The 15,264-nt window shown below is 45.7% G+C and overlaps 1 protein-coding gene across 1 annotated transcript in view; it reads left to right on the top strand.

Annotated features, from left to right (window-relative positions):
- The window catches only part of med25 (mediator complex subunit 25), an 82,566-nt gene that overhangs the window by 18,160 nt on the left and 49,142 nt on the right, over positions 1-15,264 (top strand). Inside the window, 7 exon segments of the mRNA XM_073034030.1 lie at positions 441-522; positions 524-540; positions 2,224-2,344; positions 5,751-5,907; positions 8,796-8,971; positions 13,037-13,145; positions 14,355-14,572. Of these exon segments, the coding sequence (XP_072890131.1) occupies positions 441-522; positions 524-540; positions 2,224-2,344; positions 5,751-5,907; positions 8,796-8,971; positions 13,037-13,145; positions 14,355-14,572 (880 nt within the window).

Below are 15,264 nucleotides of genomic sequence, written 5' to 3' on the forward strand. Positions count from 1 at the left end.
TTGACTTTGCGGCGAAAAAAATTACAGTGATGTATATATGTTAAATAGTTAAGTTAAAATAAGTAGTGTAGAAACAGAAAAAAAGTCGTGAGGTGGTGGGCATGATGGGTATGCCTAATTGAGGCATTGCCTTTTGAAGTTGTCCGAGATGCTGGGCAGACTGGTGCCCAGGTGAAGCTGGCTGAGTTTACAACAGCTTTTTCCAACCCTGTGCAGTCGCCTCTTCATACCAGGCAGAGGTACAAACAGTTGGAATCGACTGTTGAAATTTTTATAGCATAGCCGCAGTTGTGCAGTAGCAACTTCCCACGGCCAGTCTGTGTATAGTAGGTCCCCACAAGTTAAACTGCTCCTTGACTTTGATTGAGGAAATCTCCTGTTCTTGCAAATTGTGCCCATGTTATTTGTTCAAGGCTTACTAACATCTGCTTTGATCACAGATTCATGGGCGGTGGAGGGGAGAGCTGCAGCCTTATTGCAGAAGGACTCAGTACAGCACTGCAGCTGTTTGACGACTTCAAGAAAAATGCGAGAACAAATGTAAGAAACCTTTGTTTCAGTTTCATTAGTTTTGTTTGCAGCTGGAAGATTATTTTGCTTTGTGTGCCATACTCTGCCAGAGCCTCGGCGACCACTTTTCTTTTCAAGTGGTTGTCTTGGAGGAAAGATTCTGTGAACGGTCCTCCACATCCTTCTCACAGCACAGTTTTTGTTCTAACGAGGCCGAGTTGCGAGCTCAACACTCAACCCGGCGCGGATGGAAAGCGTGCCCGGGAGCGGCCCGACTGGTTCGAACTCGGGAACCTTCAGTCCGGAGTCCGGCGCTGATGTCACTGCGCCACCAGCCGGCAGCTAGAAGATTAGATTCTTTCGCTTTTGTGCACGTAGCAAGGTGGCGGGTTTCTGTCTGGATTCCCCTGCCAAAAGGATCAATACTTGTGGAGTAAAACGATTGGGGCAGCATGGCAGCGCAGTGGTGAGCGTAATGCTTTACAGCGCCGGCTGTTAAATCGAGGTTCAATTCCCGGCACTGCCTGTGTGGAGTTCGCACGTTCTTCCCCCGTGACCGCACGTTTTCCCTCTGGGTGCTCTGGTTTCCTCCAATGACGGAAAGGTTAGGGTAAGTGAGGAGCTGTCACTGAAAGCATGGCAACAACTTGCGGGCTGCCCCCAGCACATCTTGGACTGTGGTGGTCATTGGAGCAATTGATGCGTTTCCACTGTGTGCTTCGGTATACGTTGTGATAAATAAAGCTGACCTCTCTTTAGTATTAAATCATAAACTGCTACCCATTCCTTAAAGCTTAGATGTTATTGTAATATAGGGCATGTGGCAGCCATTTGCATACCGCAAGCTCCTACCAATAGGACTGCATTCACAATCAGAATGCATACCTGATTTTGTGATTTTTTTTTTAACACCTGTCAGTTATAACAGTTGTGATTATTATAGGAAAGATGTCTACAAATTAGAGAGAGAGTACAGAGGAGATTTACTAGAATGTTACCTGGGTTTCAGCACCTAAGGTTACAGAGAAAGGTTGAACAAGTTAGGTCTTTATTCTTTGGAGTGTAGAAGGATAGATTGAGGGGGGACTTGATAGAAGTATTTAAAATTATGAGGGGGTTAGATAGAGTTGACGTGGATAGGCCTTTTTCCATTGAGAGCAGGGGAGATTCAAACAAGAGGACACGAGTTGAGAGTTAGGGGTAAAAGTTTAGGGGTAACCGAGGGGGAACTTCTTTACTCAGAGAGTGGTAGCTGTGTGGAATGAGCTTCCAGTAGAAGTGGTAGAGGCAGGTTTGATTTTGTCATTTAAAAAAAAAAAATTGGATAGGCATATGGACAGGAGAGGAATGGAGGGTTATGGGCTGAGTGCAGGTCAGTGGGACTAGGTGGAGAGTAAGCGTTCGGCACAGACTAGAAGGGCCGAGATGGCCTGTTTCCCGTGCTGTGATTGTTACATGTTATATAACTTTGCAAGTCTCCAGAGACTACTCCTCCCAGTTACACCCATGTGACCAGTGACCCGTGCAGTTTCAGGATGAGGGAGGAAGCCTGAGCACCCACACAGTCATGGGGAGAAAGTATAAACTCCTTATAGAAAGTGGTCGGAACTGAGCCTGGCTCACTGGAGCACTACGGTGTGACCCGCCTATTGCTGATCCACTCTGCAACGATTTAAAGGGCATTGATTTTAAAATTGCCTCTTCTGGTTTCAGAGGGCAGACCCGCAAAATTTGTGTTCTGATCTGCAACTCTCCTCCATACCTCCTGCCAGCCGTGGAGAGCACCACGTATTCAGGCTTCACAACAGACAATCTGGTTCAGATGATCGGCGATGTGAGTATTCCCACTGTGCGTAGTGAGCGGCTGATCATGGACACTGCAGAGGGTGCAGCGTGTGATCTAAATTGGGAAGGTGACCTTTTCATGGCTGTGCTGATGTCGTGTTTACTACATAATGTCCCTGTTATTCGTGGCTCATACCCCGGTTGAGGACTTGGAACCATGTTTTGATGCTAATGTTGCTTTAGTGAGGCATTCCTGGACAGATCCAACCCCAGCTTCTGCACTGTGAGCTTTGACCTAAAAGTTCAAGTTTATTGTCATCTAACTATACAACCAAATGAACCAGCATTCCTCAGGACTGCAATACACCCACAATACATATGTCACACACAGCACATGAAACAAAATATTACCACAGATAAGCTAATGAAATTTAATTCAAAATGCATGTGAAGTACGCAGCACAGGTAAACAGTAAACATCCTCGCTGTCCTGGAGACACGACCTCGGTGGTGGCAGGGTATTCATTAGTCTCGGAGCCTGAGGGGAGAAGCTGTTACTCGGTCTGGCAGTCTCCAGTCGTGGGGCTCCTGTACCTCCTCCCTGATGGTAGTGGTAGGAATCCTCAACAATGCTTTTTGAGCTCTCTTAGAAGACGGTGAGCGGTTTTGGGCCACTTATCTAAGGAAGGGTGGATCCAGAGGAGGTTTATAGAGAATAGATCCAGGGACCAAAGGGTTCATGTATGAGGAGGGGGTTGATGGCTCTGGGCCTGGTACTCACTGGAGTTTAGATGAATGGGAGAGGGGTGTATATTGAAAGGCCTAGATAGCGTGAATGTGGAGACGACGTTTCTTATCATGGGAAAGTCTGGAACTAGAGGGAATAGCCTCATAATAGAAGACGGTTCCTTCAGAACAGAGATTAGGAGGAATTTTTATAGCCAGAAGGTGCATCTGCAGAATTCCTTGCCATAGATGGCTGTGGAGTCAAGTCATCGGGTACATTTAAAGGAAAGGTTGACGGGTTCTTAATTGAATAAGGGCGTCAAAGATTATGGGGAGGTAGGCAATTGGGGTTGAGGTTGAGAGGGGGTAATACCATGATTGCCATGATGGAATGGCAGAGCAGACCTGATGGGCTAAATGGGCTAATTCTGCTCCTATGTCTTATGGTCTTAAAATATTTTGCAGGCGAGAGTTTGGACGAGTATCATTTTCTAAATATAGTGTCTTAAAGATAAGGGAGGAAAATGTTAAACAAAGCTAAGGGAAGGAACAAAAATGAATTAATTTGTCTCTACCAAAGCAGTGCATTGGCTCTCAGCACTCTGAGATTAAAAAGAGGAAGAGGGTCAGGGCTCCCATTGCCAGTTTTCTGAAGGAATCCATGTGGAAACATGCCAAGTCTGTCAAATAAAGGCAGGATTGAGTTCAATCCTCATTCCTTCCAGTGTAACATTGTTACTTAACACTCCTCTGTCCGGCCAACTTCAGATACTTCACGGGAGGCCTTTCTTCACACAAGGTCGGAAGTGGGGGATGTCTGCTGATCAGGTTACTCAGGTTGGAGGAGCAACATCTTAAATTCTGGCTTGGTAGCCTCCAACTTGATGGCATGAACATCAATTTGTCAAGAATCTGGTAATTTCTCTTCACCCGCCCCCCCATTCTGGCTCCCTTCTCACCCCTCCTCTTCTCTGCACCTGCCCATCACCTCACTCTGGTGCCCTCCTCCTTCCCTTTCATCTATGGTCCACTCTCTTCCCCTGTCAGAATCCTCCTTCAACCCTTTACCTTTTCTGCCTATCACTTCCCAGCATCTTACTTCAGTCTCCCCCCCCCGTCTTCCCCCTCACCAGGTCTCACCCATCACCTGCTACCTTTTATTCCTCCCTGTCTTCCTAGCTTTTTATTCTGCTTCTGTCGACTTCCTTTTTAGTGCTGGTGAAGGATCTCAGCCCAAAATTTCCCTGGAATAACTGTTTATGTTGCTAATCCAGTTAGGTATTTGGTCAGTGGAGACACCCCCCCCCCCCCCCCCCCCCCCCCCCAGGATGTTGGTAGTGAGGCACACACCAATTGTAATTTTATTGAATAGTCAAATTATGTGTTTTAGACTGTTCAAATATTAGGGAGATGTCCTCTCCCATTATGGGAGAAGGCAGGAGAATGGGATTGAGAGGGTTAATAAAGCAGCCCTGATCGAATCGCGGAGCGGACTCAATGGGCTGAATGGCCTAACTCTACACCTATGTTTTATGGTTATCAAGCAAAACAAAAGCGTAAATCAAGGATAGATAAAAACTCATTGAGGCGGATGACCAAAGCATGGTTCACATCTTATAGCAGGAAATAATCAACAGGGTGGAAAGATTTGAGTGAAGGGACTCTAGAACTCAGGGTCCAGGGACTCAGCTGCTAGTGGGGACAACATTTCTTCCCCATCTGATGTTTAGTCTGCCAATAACTGAACCTTTTGACCAGGCATGCATGCTTTCATGTATTGAGTTGCCACCACTTGATTGGTTGACTAAATATTTGTATTAACAAGCAGGTTTTGGGCCCCCTATCTTAGAAAGGATATGCTGATGTTGGAGAAAGTTCAGAGAAGATTCACGAGGATGATTCCTGGAATGCAGGGACTAACGTATGAGGAGCGTTTGTCGGCTCTTGAACTGTATTCATTAGAGTATAGAAGAATGAGAAGGGATCTCATTGAAACATTTCGAATGTTGGAAAGGTTGGACAGAATAGATGTGGAAAGGCTGTTTCCTTTGGTGGGTGAGTCCAGGACAAGAGGTCACAGTCTTAGAATTAGAGGGTACCCATTTAAAACAGAGATGAGGAGAAAATTTTTTAGCCAGAGGGTCGTGGATTTATGGAATTAGTTGCCACATACAGCTGTGAAGGCCCAGTCACTGAGGGTGTTTAAGGAGGAGATTGATAGGTATCTAATTAGTCAGGGTATCAAGGGATATGGGGAAGAAGCCGGAAATTGGAACTAGATGGGAGAATAGTTTAGCTCACGGTGGAGTGGCGGAGCAGACTCGATGGGCCGAATGGCCTACTGCTCCTTTGTCTTGTGGTCTTGTTTACAGGTGTACCTAATAAAGTGTCCACTGAGTGCGTATATCACCATATGCTACCCTGGGGTTCATTTTCTTGCAGGCATACACAATAAATCAAAGAAATGTAAAACTACACACAAGCCAAGACTGACGAGCAACAAATGTGCAAAAGGAGACAAATTGAGCAAATACAAAAACAAATAAACAGCACCGAGAACATGAGTCATAAAGTGAGTCCATAGGTTGTGATGACTGCGTTCACTTCTACCTATCGTCTCGCTCATACTGGAGGAAGTGGTGCAGTAGAATTTGTGACGTGTGTGTGTGGTTATATCTGCGTTCTCTCTCCCGGTTCCTCCCACCGACATAACACGTTGCATTGTGCAGAGAGGGATCCATTTCTCCGTGGTCTCGCCTCGTAAGCTGCCTGCCTTGAGAGTGCTTTTTGAAAAGGCGGCCTTGGGTGGTGTCATAGAGACTCAGCTGAAGGACTACAGCCAGGATCCTCGCCATATGATCATGATTCGGGGGATAGTACTTCCAGGTAAGGACCACCACTTCCACTGGCCACCTGTTACACCGTAAGCTGTGGACCTCCGGGCATCAGCAATACAACAATTAAGATGTTTCTGAGAAAACATCTCGGAATGGTGTATATTCAATGTCATCAATAACTTGCTGGGCGAATAGCCCCTGGTGGGCAAAGGAAACATTTCAAAGGTAACAAGTGGATCCCAGATCCAGGTGCCCTCTATAGCCACCATTGGGCATCCCCTCAGAAGAACATCATACTCAATTCAGTTGATCGCACTATCACAATTAAAAAGGACTCGGGGCTTTACTTTTTTCCTTTCTCCATCTAATATATTACTTTCCATTGTCTCTCACAATAGCGATCATTGGCAGGTTATTCCGTCGCAGAGAATGGCAGCCGGTGCCACACGCTGACTCCATTAGGCACTTCATTTGCGTGCGTATTTCTCAGCAGAGGCTGCTGCAGAGAAATGATAATGGTACTTCTTCAAACACCCCTTTAAAATGCCTTTGAGTTATAGAGATAGGTCCTTTGCCTCTCTAGTCCATGCCGAACTGTTGTTGTTATTTAGGGATATTCAGGCCCCTCCAGCCCAACGAGTCCTACTGACCAGCAACCCGCCTGTTTAAAACGAGCCTAATCACAGGATGGTTTACAATGACCAATTAACCCACTAATCGGTATTTGGACTCTGGGATGAAACCAGAACGGCCTGGAGGAAACTCACACTGTCACTGGAGAACGTACAAACTCCTTACAGAACTGAACTGTGAGCTCCGTCATTCTGAGCTGTAAGAGGGCATCACTACACAATATGGGCACTTCAGCCACGAAGTTGTGCCAACCATTTACTGCTCTAAGATCAGTGTGACCCTTCCCTCCTACATAGCCCTCTATTTTTGTATCATTCATCTGCTTAAGGGTTTCTTAAATGCCCCAAATGTATCTGCCTCTGCCTCCACCCCTGTAGCACATTCCATGCACCCACCGCTCTAGGTAGGAAATAAATTTACCTCCGACATCTCCCCTATGCTTTCCTCCAGTCACCTTAAAATTATGGCTGCTCTGGCTGTCCACTTGATCTTCAGTGGTGCTAGAAAGTTTGTGAACCTTGTGGAATTTTCTCTGTTTCTGCATAAATATGACCCAAAATGTGATCAGATTTTCATGCAGGTCCCAAAACTAGATGAAGAGAACCCAATTAAATAAATAACACAAAAAACATTATACTTGTCCATTTGTTAAGGAAAAATGATTCAGTATTGCATGTGTTTGTTGGAAAAGGTATGTGAACGTCTGGGGTAATGCTGTCCACAAAAGCTATTTGGAGTTGGGTGTTCCAATCAATGAGGAGAGATTGGGGGTGTGAGTTGTAGAGCTGCCCTCCCGATTTATTTAAAACAAAAGAAGACACACACAGTCAGGTTACTGACAGAACCTGGTCGTCTACAACTTTGAGGGATCCATGGATTGGAACTCCAGGATCCCTTTGTTCCTCCACACTGCTCTGAATCTTGCCATTAACCCTGTATTCTGTCTTGAAGTTTGACCTTCACTTCACATTTTACTGTGTTGAACTCCATCTGCCACTTCTTAGCCCAGCTCTGCACCTTGTCAATGTCCTGTTGTAACTTCTAATAACCTCCTACACTATCCACACCACCACCAACCTTCATGTCGCCTGCAAACTTAGTAACCCAACCTTCCACTTCCTCATCCAAGTCATTTATTAAAATCACAAAGAGCAGGGGTCCCAGAATAGATTATCAGACCACCAACCTCCAGGCAGAATATACTCCATTCTTCATGGCAAATACCATGCAAATATTCATCTAGGATGGCTGGCCCTACATGTAGAATACCCCTTTGGTCCCATTCTTTCCCTATCACTCCTAATGTTTTGAATAATTAGAGATTCTCCTTAATCTTATTTATTCCTCATATGACTCACTTGATTGTAGTCAGCGATACCTATAATATGCTTCCTTTTTTCCCCGATCAAATCTTCAATAACTTTTGTTATCCAAGTTTTCTTAATCCTTGCAAACCGTTCCTTTCACCCTACTGAACTTTTACGAACTGTTTTAAAAGAACTCCCACTTGTCAGATGTGCTTCTAGCCTGCTTTTGTCGTTCTCTGTTGCTCTTATTGAAACCAGCCTTCCACCAGTTTAAGACTTCAACTTGAAGACCAAGCTTTGTACCTTTTTCTGCTTAGACCATAAAAGGAGCATAAGGCCACTCGGCCCACCCGAGTCATCTCCACCACTCCAGGGTTGATTTATTAACCCCCTCAACCTCGTTCTCCTGCCTTCTCCCTGTAACCTTTGACACATTTACTCACTAAGAACGTAGCAAACTCCACTTTAAATATACCAAATGAAATGGCCTCCACAGCTATTCGTGACAATGAAATCCACAGTTTCAACCACCCTCTGGCTAAAGAAATTTCTCCTCATTTCTATTCTAAACAGACTTCTATTCTGAGGCTGTGCTCTCTGGTCCTAGTCTTCTCCACTATAGGAAACATCCTTTCCATATCCATTCCATTCATCTTTCAATATTCAATAGGTTTCAATGAGATTTCCCCCTCATTCTTCTAAACTCCATCAAGTACAAGTCAATACCATCAAAATCTCCTCAAATATTTACTACTTCATTGTGGGATTCTTCTTGTGATTAACTTGAAACTTGCAAATATATGGCCACTTGAGTTAGACAGACTTTCTGGGGCAATATTGTGGGGAAAGTGAATGTAGCAGTTCATTTTACACTCAGGAACAACTGTGCCATCTCTGCCGTTAAGTCATTGAAAGTTTGTAATGTGCACGTAAAGAATGGAAGCGTTCTCTTCAGCTAATCACTGGTCCACCTTGACTATTTTTTGTGCCCATTCAGGTGGAGGGACAGTAGCAACCAGCACGGTGCCACAGAAGCCAGTCCCACCGCAGCCACAGTCGTCGGTACAACAGCAGCCAAGTCTGTTGTCCAGTCAGTCGCAGGCACCCCAACTGTCGCAGTCACAACCACCATCTCAGCCCCAGGCAATCCCTTCCGTCTCCCAGGCATATCAGGTAGATGCATGTCGCTGCCTCTTCATCTAACTCACTCAGACTTCTGCTGTTGGCTGGCTGAGGTGTGATCGGCCTTTGCTACCTAATTTGAACTGTGATGCTGACGAGCTCTTTGACTTAAAGTGCAGAGAAAATTTACAAGGGTGTTGCCAGGACTGAGGACCTGAGGTGTCGTGAAAGGGTGAATGTGTAGTGTAGGCCTCTGTTAGTCTCGATAGACCATGGATTTGCACCTCCCCTCTCCACGTCACCAATGTTGTTCAAGGGAAGGGCATTAGGACCCAAGCAGCTTGGCACTGGTGACGTCGCAGAGCAATGTGTGGTTAAGTGTCTTGCTCAAGGATACACACGCAGCCTCAGCCCAGGCTCGAACTAGCGACCTTCAGATAACTAGACGAACACCTTAACCACTTGGCCACGTGCCAAAGGGTGAATAGGTTAGGACTTTATCAAATCCTCCCTCGTTCTCCTACGCTCCAGGGAATAAAGGTATACAAAGTCATAGGGTAAATGCAAGCATGCTTTTTCCACTGAAGTTTATGTGAGACTAGAACGAGAGGACATGGGTTAAGGACGAAAGGTAAAATATTAAGAGGAACCTGAGAGGGAACTTTCATCAGAGGATGATGACTGTGTAGAATGAGCTGCCAATGGAAGTGGTGAATGCAGATTTGATTTCAATATTTGAGAGATTGATAGGTTGGATAAGTAGGCAAATGATATGCTTGCATTTATTAGTCAGGGCAATGAGTTCAAAAGTGAGGAAGTTATGTTGCATCTTTATAAAGCTCTAGTTAGGCTGCGTACAGTTCTGGTTATCCCATACAGGAGCGATGTCGAGCTTTTGGAGAGGGCACAGAAGAGGTTTACCAGGATGTCGTCTGGATTAGAGGGCATGTCCTATAACGAGTTTGGATAAACCTGGGTTGTTTTCTCTGGAGTGGAGAGGCTGAGGGGAGCTCTGATGGAGGTTTATAAGATTGAGGGGGCATAGACAGAATATCTTTTTCCAAGGGTTGCAATATCTAATACCGGAGGGCATGCATTTAAGGTGAGGGGGTGATTTCAAAGGAGGTGTGAAGGGTACATTTCTTACACAGCCCGGTGGGTGCTTGGAATGCGCTGCCTGGGGTGGTGGTGGTAGAGGCAGACACGTGAGAGAATTTGAAGAGATGTTCAGCTAGACTCACGAATGTGAGGAAAATGGAATAGTATGGACATTGTGTAGGCAGAAGAGATTAGTTTGGTTAGCCATTCAATTCACAATTTAATTGGTTCGGCATAACATTGCGGGCCAAAGGTCCTGTTCCTGTGCTGTACTGTTCTGTGTTCCATGTTTTGATGCCCTCTGCCTTTCCACTAAGCGTTGCAGGACTACCTTCCTCACTGCTAATCTCATCTGCGCAGTCCTCTGGAGCTGACATTGCATGGTAGGTCGGGCACATCCCTGTGAGGCCAATTGGCTACCGTCGCTTGGTTTAGCCCGCCAGTTGAACCGGTATACCAGCTTGTGGCATGCAGACAGCTACTTGAAGCCACAGGTGCCCCAGGATGGATACAAGCCCCTTCGCCAGAGGTACTACCCATCACTGGACACCCCATACACCCCTGTAATTCCATGCTGCTGAGGCCTCCGTCGGTCAGAGTTGACTACGGATATTGCGTCCCAGCTGTCTAGATACGCAAGCCTGGGCAGGACGATATGGAGAACGAGCTGTTGCCCATGTATCAAGCTCCCCCCCCCCCCCCCACGTAACTTGCGAACCCAAAGGAACGGCAGTTTGGTACCAGTAATGTCGCAGGAGTTGCCATTGGCATTGAGCTAAATGTAAGACTGTCTTAGGGACTCCAGCTCCGGATTTTTCCCTCAGAGATTACTCCTGAAGCCTTCCCCATGAGTGGGTGTAGCCGCAGGGCAGCGGAGGTTTGAGATCAGAGTTTTCCTTCTCCTACATGAGCTGCCAACCACGGCTGATGAGCCCCATCTGCCCTCAGTGCCTGGTTTCAAGGCGCCTGTAACCTGCCTTTGTCCCTTCTCCTGTCAGTAGAAGTGGTTACACCAAACTTAGTAGCTAAGCCACATGTAAAGGCCAGGAGCTCGACTTGGTTGTCAGAGGCTATTTGAGACACACACCACTGCGAGCATTTAATAGGCAGTGGGAGCTTGTCCCCATTACCACCCCTGGCTATAACAACCTTAAGGAACCATAAACAATAGATAATGATAGAATTGTGCAGTATGATCTTTTCCCCCCTGGATTTCTTCCCAGTCCTTTGAGATCAAAATTATTCATCGACAAATTATGATGGTGTGGCTTTCAGATTTAAATTTAAGTTCAAGTTTGCTGTCATGCAACCGTGTACATGTATGTAGCTAAATGAAACAATGTTCCTCTGGGACCAAGGTGAAAAACACAGTACATGTATCATATACAGCACATAAAATAATAGCACAATAACATTAAAATGAAAGTGTTCTGTAGATCTACAAATTGATTTAAAATGCATATAAAACATAGTTAAGTACATAACAGTGCTACTGGTGCTGTCAAAAGAGGTTTGATTGAGGAATTCAAGATTGAGGGGTACAGACACAGTAAATGCAAGCAGGCTTTTTCCACTGAGGTTGGGCTGGACTACAGCCAGAGGGCATGGGTTAAGGGTGAAAGGTGAGAAGTTTAAGGGGAACATGAGGGGAAACTTCTTCACTCAGAGGGTCATGAGAGTGTGGAGTGAGCCGCAAGAGCAAGGGGTGCATGCGAGCTTGATTTCAACGTTGAAGCGAAGTTTGGATAGGTACGTGGATGGTAGGGGTATGGAGGGCTGTGGTCCGGGTGCACGTTGATGGGAGTAGGTAGTTTAAAAGGTTTTGGACCAGGTGGTCCAAAGGGCCTGTTTCTGTGCTGTAGTTTCCTGTGATTCTGTAAATAGTGTGTACAGAATGTTCAGAAGTCCCATAGCCCGGGAGAAGAAGTGGTTATCCAGCCTAACAGTCCTTGCTCCGACATGGTGGTATGGTCTGCTTGGTGATGATGCTACGATTTTGTTTTGGCCCTTCTTTGATGCTGCAGCCACGTGTAATAATGGAGGTGCTGTCCTAAAGCATGGCTGTGCCCTGGAGGACTCGCCTTTAAACCATTAAAACAAAGCAGTAGAATTTCACTCTGTGCTTTGATGTACATGTGATAAATAAACCTGGCCCTGTTAAAGACCTCCAGAAAACTGGGGGCTGTCCCCTCATTGAAATCATTGTGACTGGATCCCCATGTTGACAATGTGCTGCTGTAGTGAACTCGTATTGCTTTGCGCAATCTTGTATTTTAATGTTTAATTTGTTTATTAAGAATCATTGTGAACCATGATGTTGCAAATCCATGTCTTACAGAAGGAGTTCATTCATAGGTACACCTGCTTGGTAATGCAAATATCTAATCAGCCAGTCACGTGACAGTAGCTCGTCTGCACGCTTTTATGCATCACTGTTAAGAGGTTCATTTGTTCAGACCAAACATCAGAATGGGGAAGGAAAGTGATTGAAGTGGCTTTGCTTGTGAAATTATTATTGGTGCCAGATGGGGTGGTTTGAGTATCTCAAAAACTGCAATCTCCTGGGATTATCACACACAAGTCTGTAGAGTTTACAGAGAAAGGTGTGAAAAACAAAAAAAATCCAGTGAGCGGCAGCTCAGGGCGAAAATGTCTTGTTATGAGAGAGGTCAGAGGAAAATGGCCAGACTGGTTCAGGCTGACTCAGATAACCATGCATTAGAACAGTGGTGTGCAGAAGAGAGTCTCTGAATGCACAGCACATTGAAGCTTGAAGTGGATGGGCTACAGCAGCAGAGACCACACGGGGTTCCTTCCACACTTGTACCTCAAACGGCCACTGAGTTATGTGGAGTCCTGATGAAGGGTCTCGGCCCAAAATGTCGACTCTTTTCCCTTTCCATAGTTGCTGCTCAGTTTATCCATTCTGCATTTGTTACTCTGGATCTGTGTTTATAAATTAGTTTTTGGGTTTTACTACATCAGTGTTTACTGTGGAATCTGTTTCCTGTCTTGCAGGGGCCTTCAGCGTCAGGCTCCCTTGCTGGCGCTCAGGCTGCAGCTCAGATCGCCTTGGAAACAGCGACCAATCAGGCGAAAGCAGCTGTGGTCCCGTCAACCAATCGATGTAAGAGCAAAACGCCGAAAATTCTGTGACTCTATCGTAAACGGGGCTGTGTAATTCCGTGCACTCTCCTGTCGGCCCAAGAGCAGTACAGGAAAACTTCACTTAGCTGGACCGATCGGGATTTGGTGCCGAACTGGACTGCTGGGTGTTACTCCAGTTAAGGGGCAGCACGGTTAGCGCAATCACTTTACCCCGCAAGCGATCACTGATTGGGGTCCAATTCCTGCCACTGTCTGTAAGGAGTCTGTACGTACTCCTGTAACCCCGTGGGTGCTCCATTTTCCTCCCACATTCCAACGACGTACGGTTAAATTGTGGGCATGTTATGCTTGCGCTGGAATCAGCACAATCTTCGCTGATTTGATTTGATTTGACTCAAAATGATACGTTTGCTATGTTTCGATATACATGTGACCTATAAAGCTAATGCACTTCGCCTTTGTTTTTTATACGTTGCACAATATAGTAAAGTAGTAAATTTCTCAGTAAAGTTAAGTTCCTAGGGAACAGGGCTTCAATAGGTTTAAAGGGAGTATGGTACTGTTACAATTATCTGATATAAAGTGCAAAAATGTTGACTTGATCTAACGGGCAGGTTGTATTACGAGCCTGTACCCTGTGATTTGGAGATGCTGTTGAGCCTGCATTCACTGAGGGCATTGCTACCCTGAAAGAAGTGGAGGGAGGACGTTGGGAATCAAGAAAATGTCATCAAGCGTTCCTTAATCACCGTCTGGTAACTGGGTTGAAATCACAAAGCTGAAGCCATTTGTTGGGAAAGGTCGACGTGGCAGAATCAGTTGATGTTTCGGTTTCATAAGTGTCTTTTGAAGGCTTTGTGAAGAGTTAGTACAGTGGTTAGTTAAGTGACAAAATTTTACTTGGATAGTATTACCTGTACAACCGTGTCTTGTGCACTTCATCCTTAGCCCATGGATGGCCATGGGAAAAGTCTTTGAAGCCAGTGTGCGTGGAATTTTACTCTAGTTGCCTTTAGGAGAAGAGAATCGTTTTAGGGATTCAACCTGAGGAAGGATCTCAGCCCAAAACATCGACTGTTTACACTTTTCCATAGATACTGCCTGGCCTGCTGAGTTCCTCCAGCAGTTTGAATGTGTTGCCTGGATTTCCAGCATCTGTAAGACTTTATCAAGTTTGTAAAAGCCGATTCCCTGCTCACCCGTTGGTTGTCTCTTTGCTGCCTCGCAGTTCCTGCAGTCAACCAGATACCTCCCGTGTCAGGTGTCGGAGCCATGTTCAGCCAGGCTACTTCGCAGACATTAGCGTCCACTTCTGTGGCCAGTATGGCCAAAGTCATCCCGTCTACAGCGTCCATGATGACTGCAGCAGTAGCACAGTCCAGCCTGGTATCCACGGTCACCACAGGAGTTCCACAGGCTACGCAGCAGGCCAGCCAGCAGTCCTTGGTGAGTAAAACCATAACGCTGTTATTTTTGGATTTGAAAAATATATTTAATTCATAGAGGCAAATTGCAAAGTAAGTTTATTATCTAAGTACATATGTCACCTTATGCTACCTTGAGATTAATTTTTCTCATGGCCATTTACATAAAAATACAGATTTTAAGAAAAACTATAAATAACACTGACAGACAACGACTATGCAAATAAAAAATGCAAATAAGTAATACTGAGAACATGTGTTGTAGAGTCCTTGAAGGTAAGTCAATAGTTCAAAAGGTACATTTAATGTCAGAGAAATGAATGCAATATACATACTGAAATTTGTTTTCTTCACAAACATCCACGGAAACAGGAGAGTGCCCCAAAGAATGAATGAGAGTTAAATGTTAGAATCCCAAAGCCTCCCCCCTCCCGTGCACTAGCAGCAGCAAAGCAACGACCCCACCCACTCACCCCCACCAGCTAAAAAGCATCAACGCCCTCCACTAAGCACTCCAGCATGCAGCAAACACCAAAGACACAGACTTGCAGTACCTCAAAGATTACTCATTCACCCAATAATTTGATGTGGCACAGTCTCTCTCTCTCCTTCCTCCCCCCCCCCCCACACACTCTCCTTCCTCCCCCACACGCACTCTCCTTCCTCCCCCCCCGCGCGCTCTCCTTCCTCCCCCCCGCGCGCTCTCCTTCCTCC

This window comes from Hemitrygon akajei, chromosome 31, assembly GCF_048418815.1.
Source record: "Hemitrygon akajei chromosome 31, sHemAka1.3, whole genome shotgun sequence".
NCBI lineage: Eukaryota > Metazoa > Chordata > Chondrichthyes > Myliobatiformes > Dasyatidae > Hemitrygon > Hemitrygon akajei.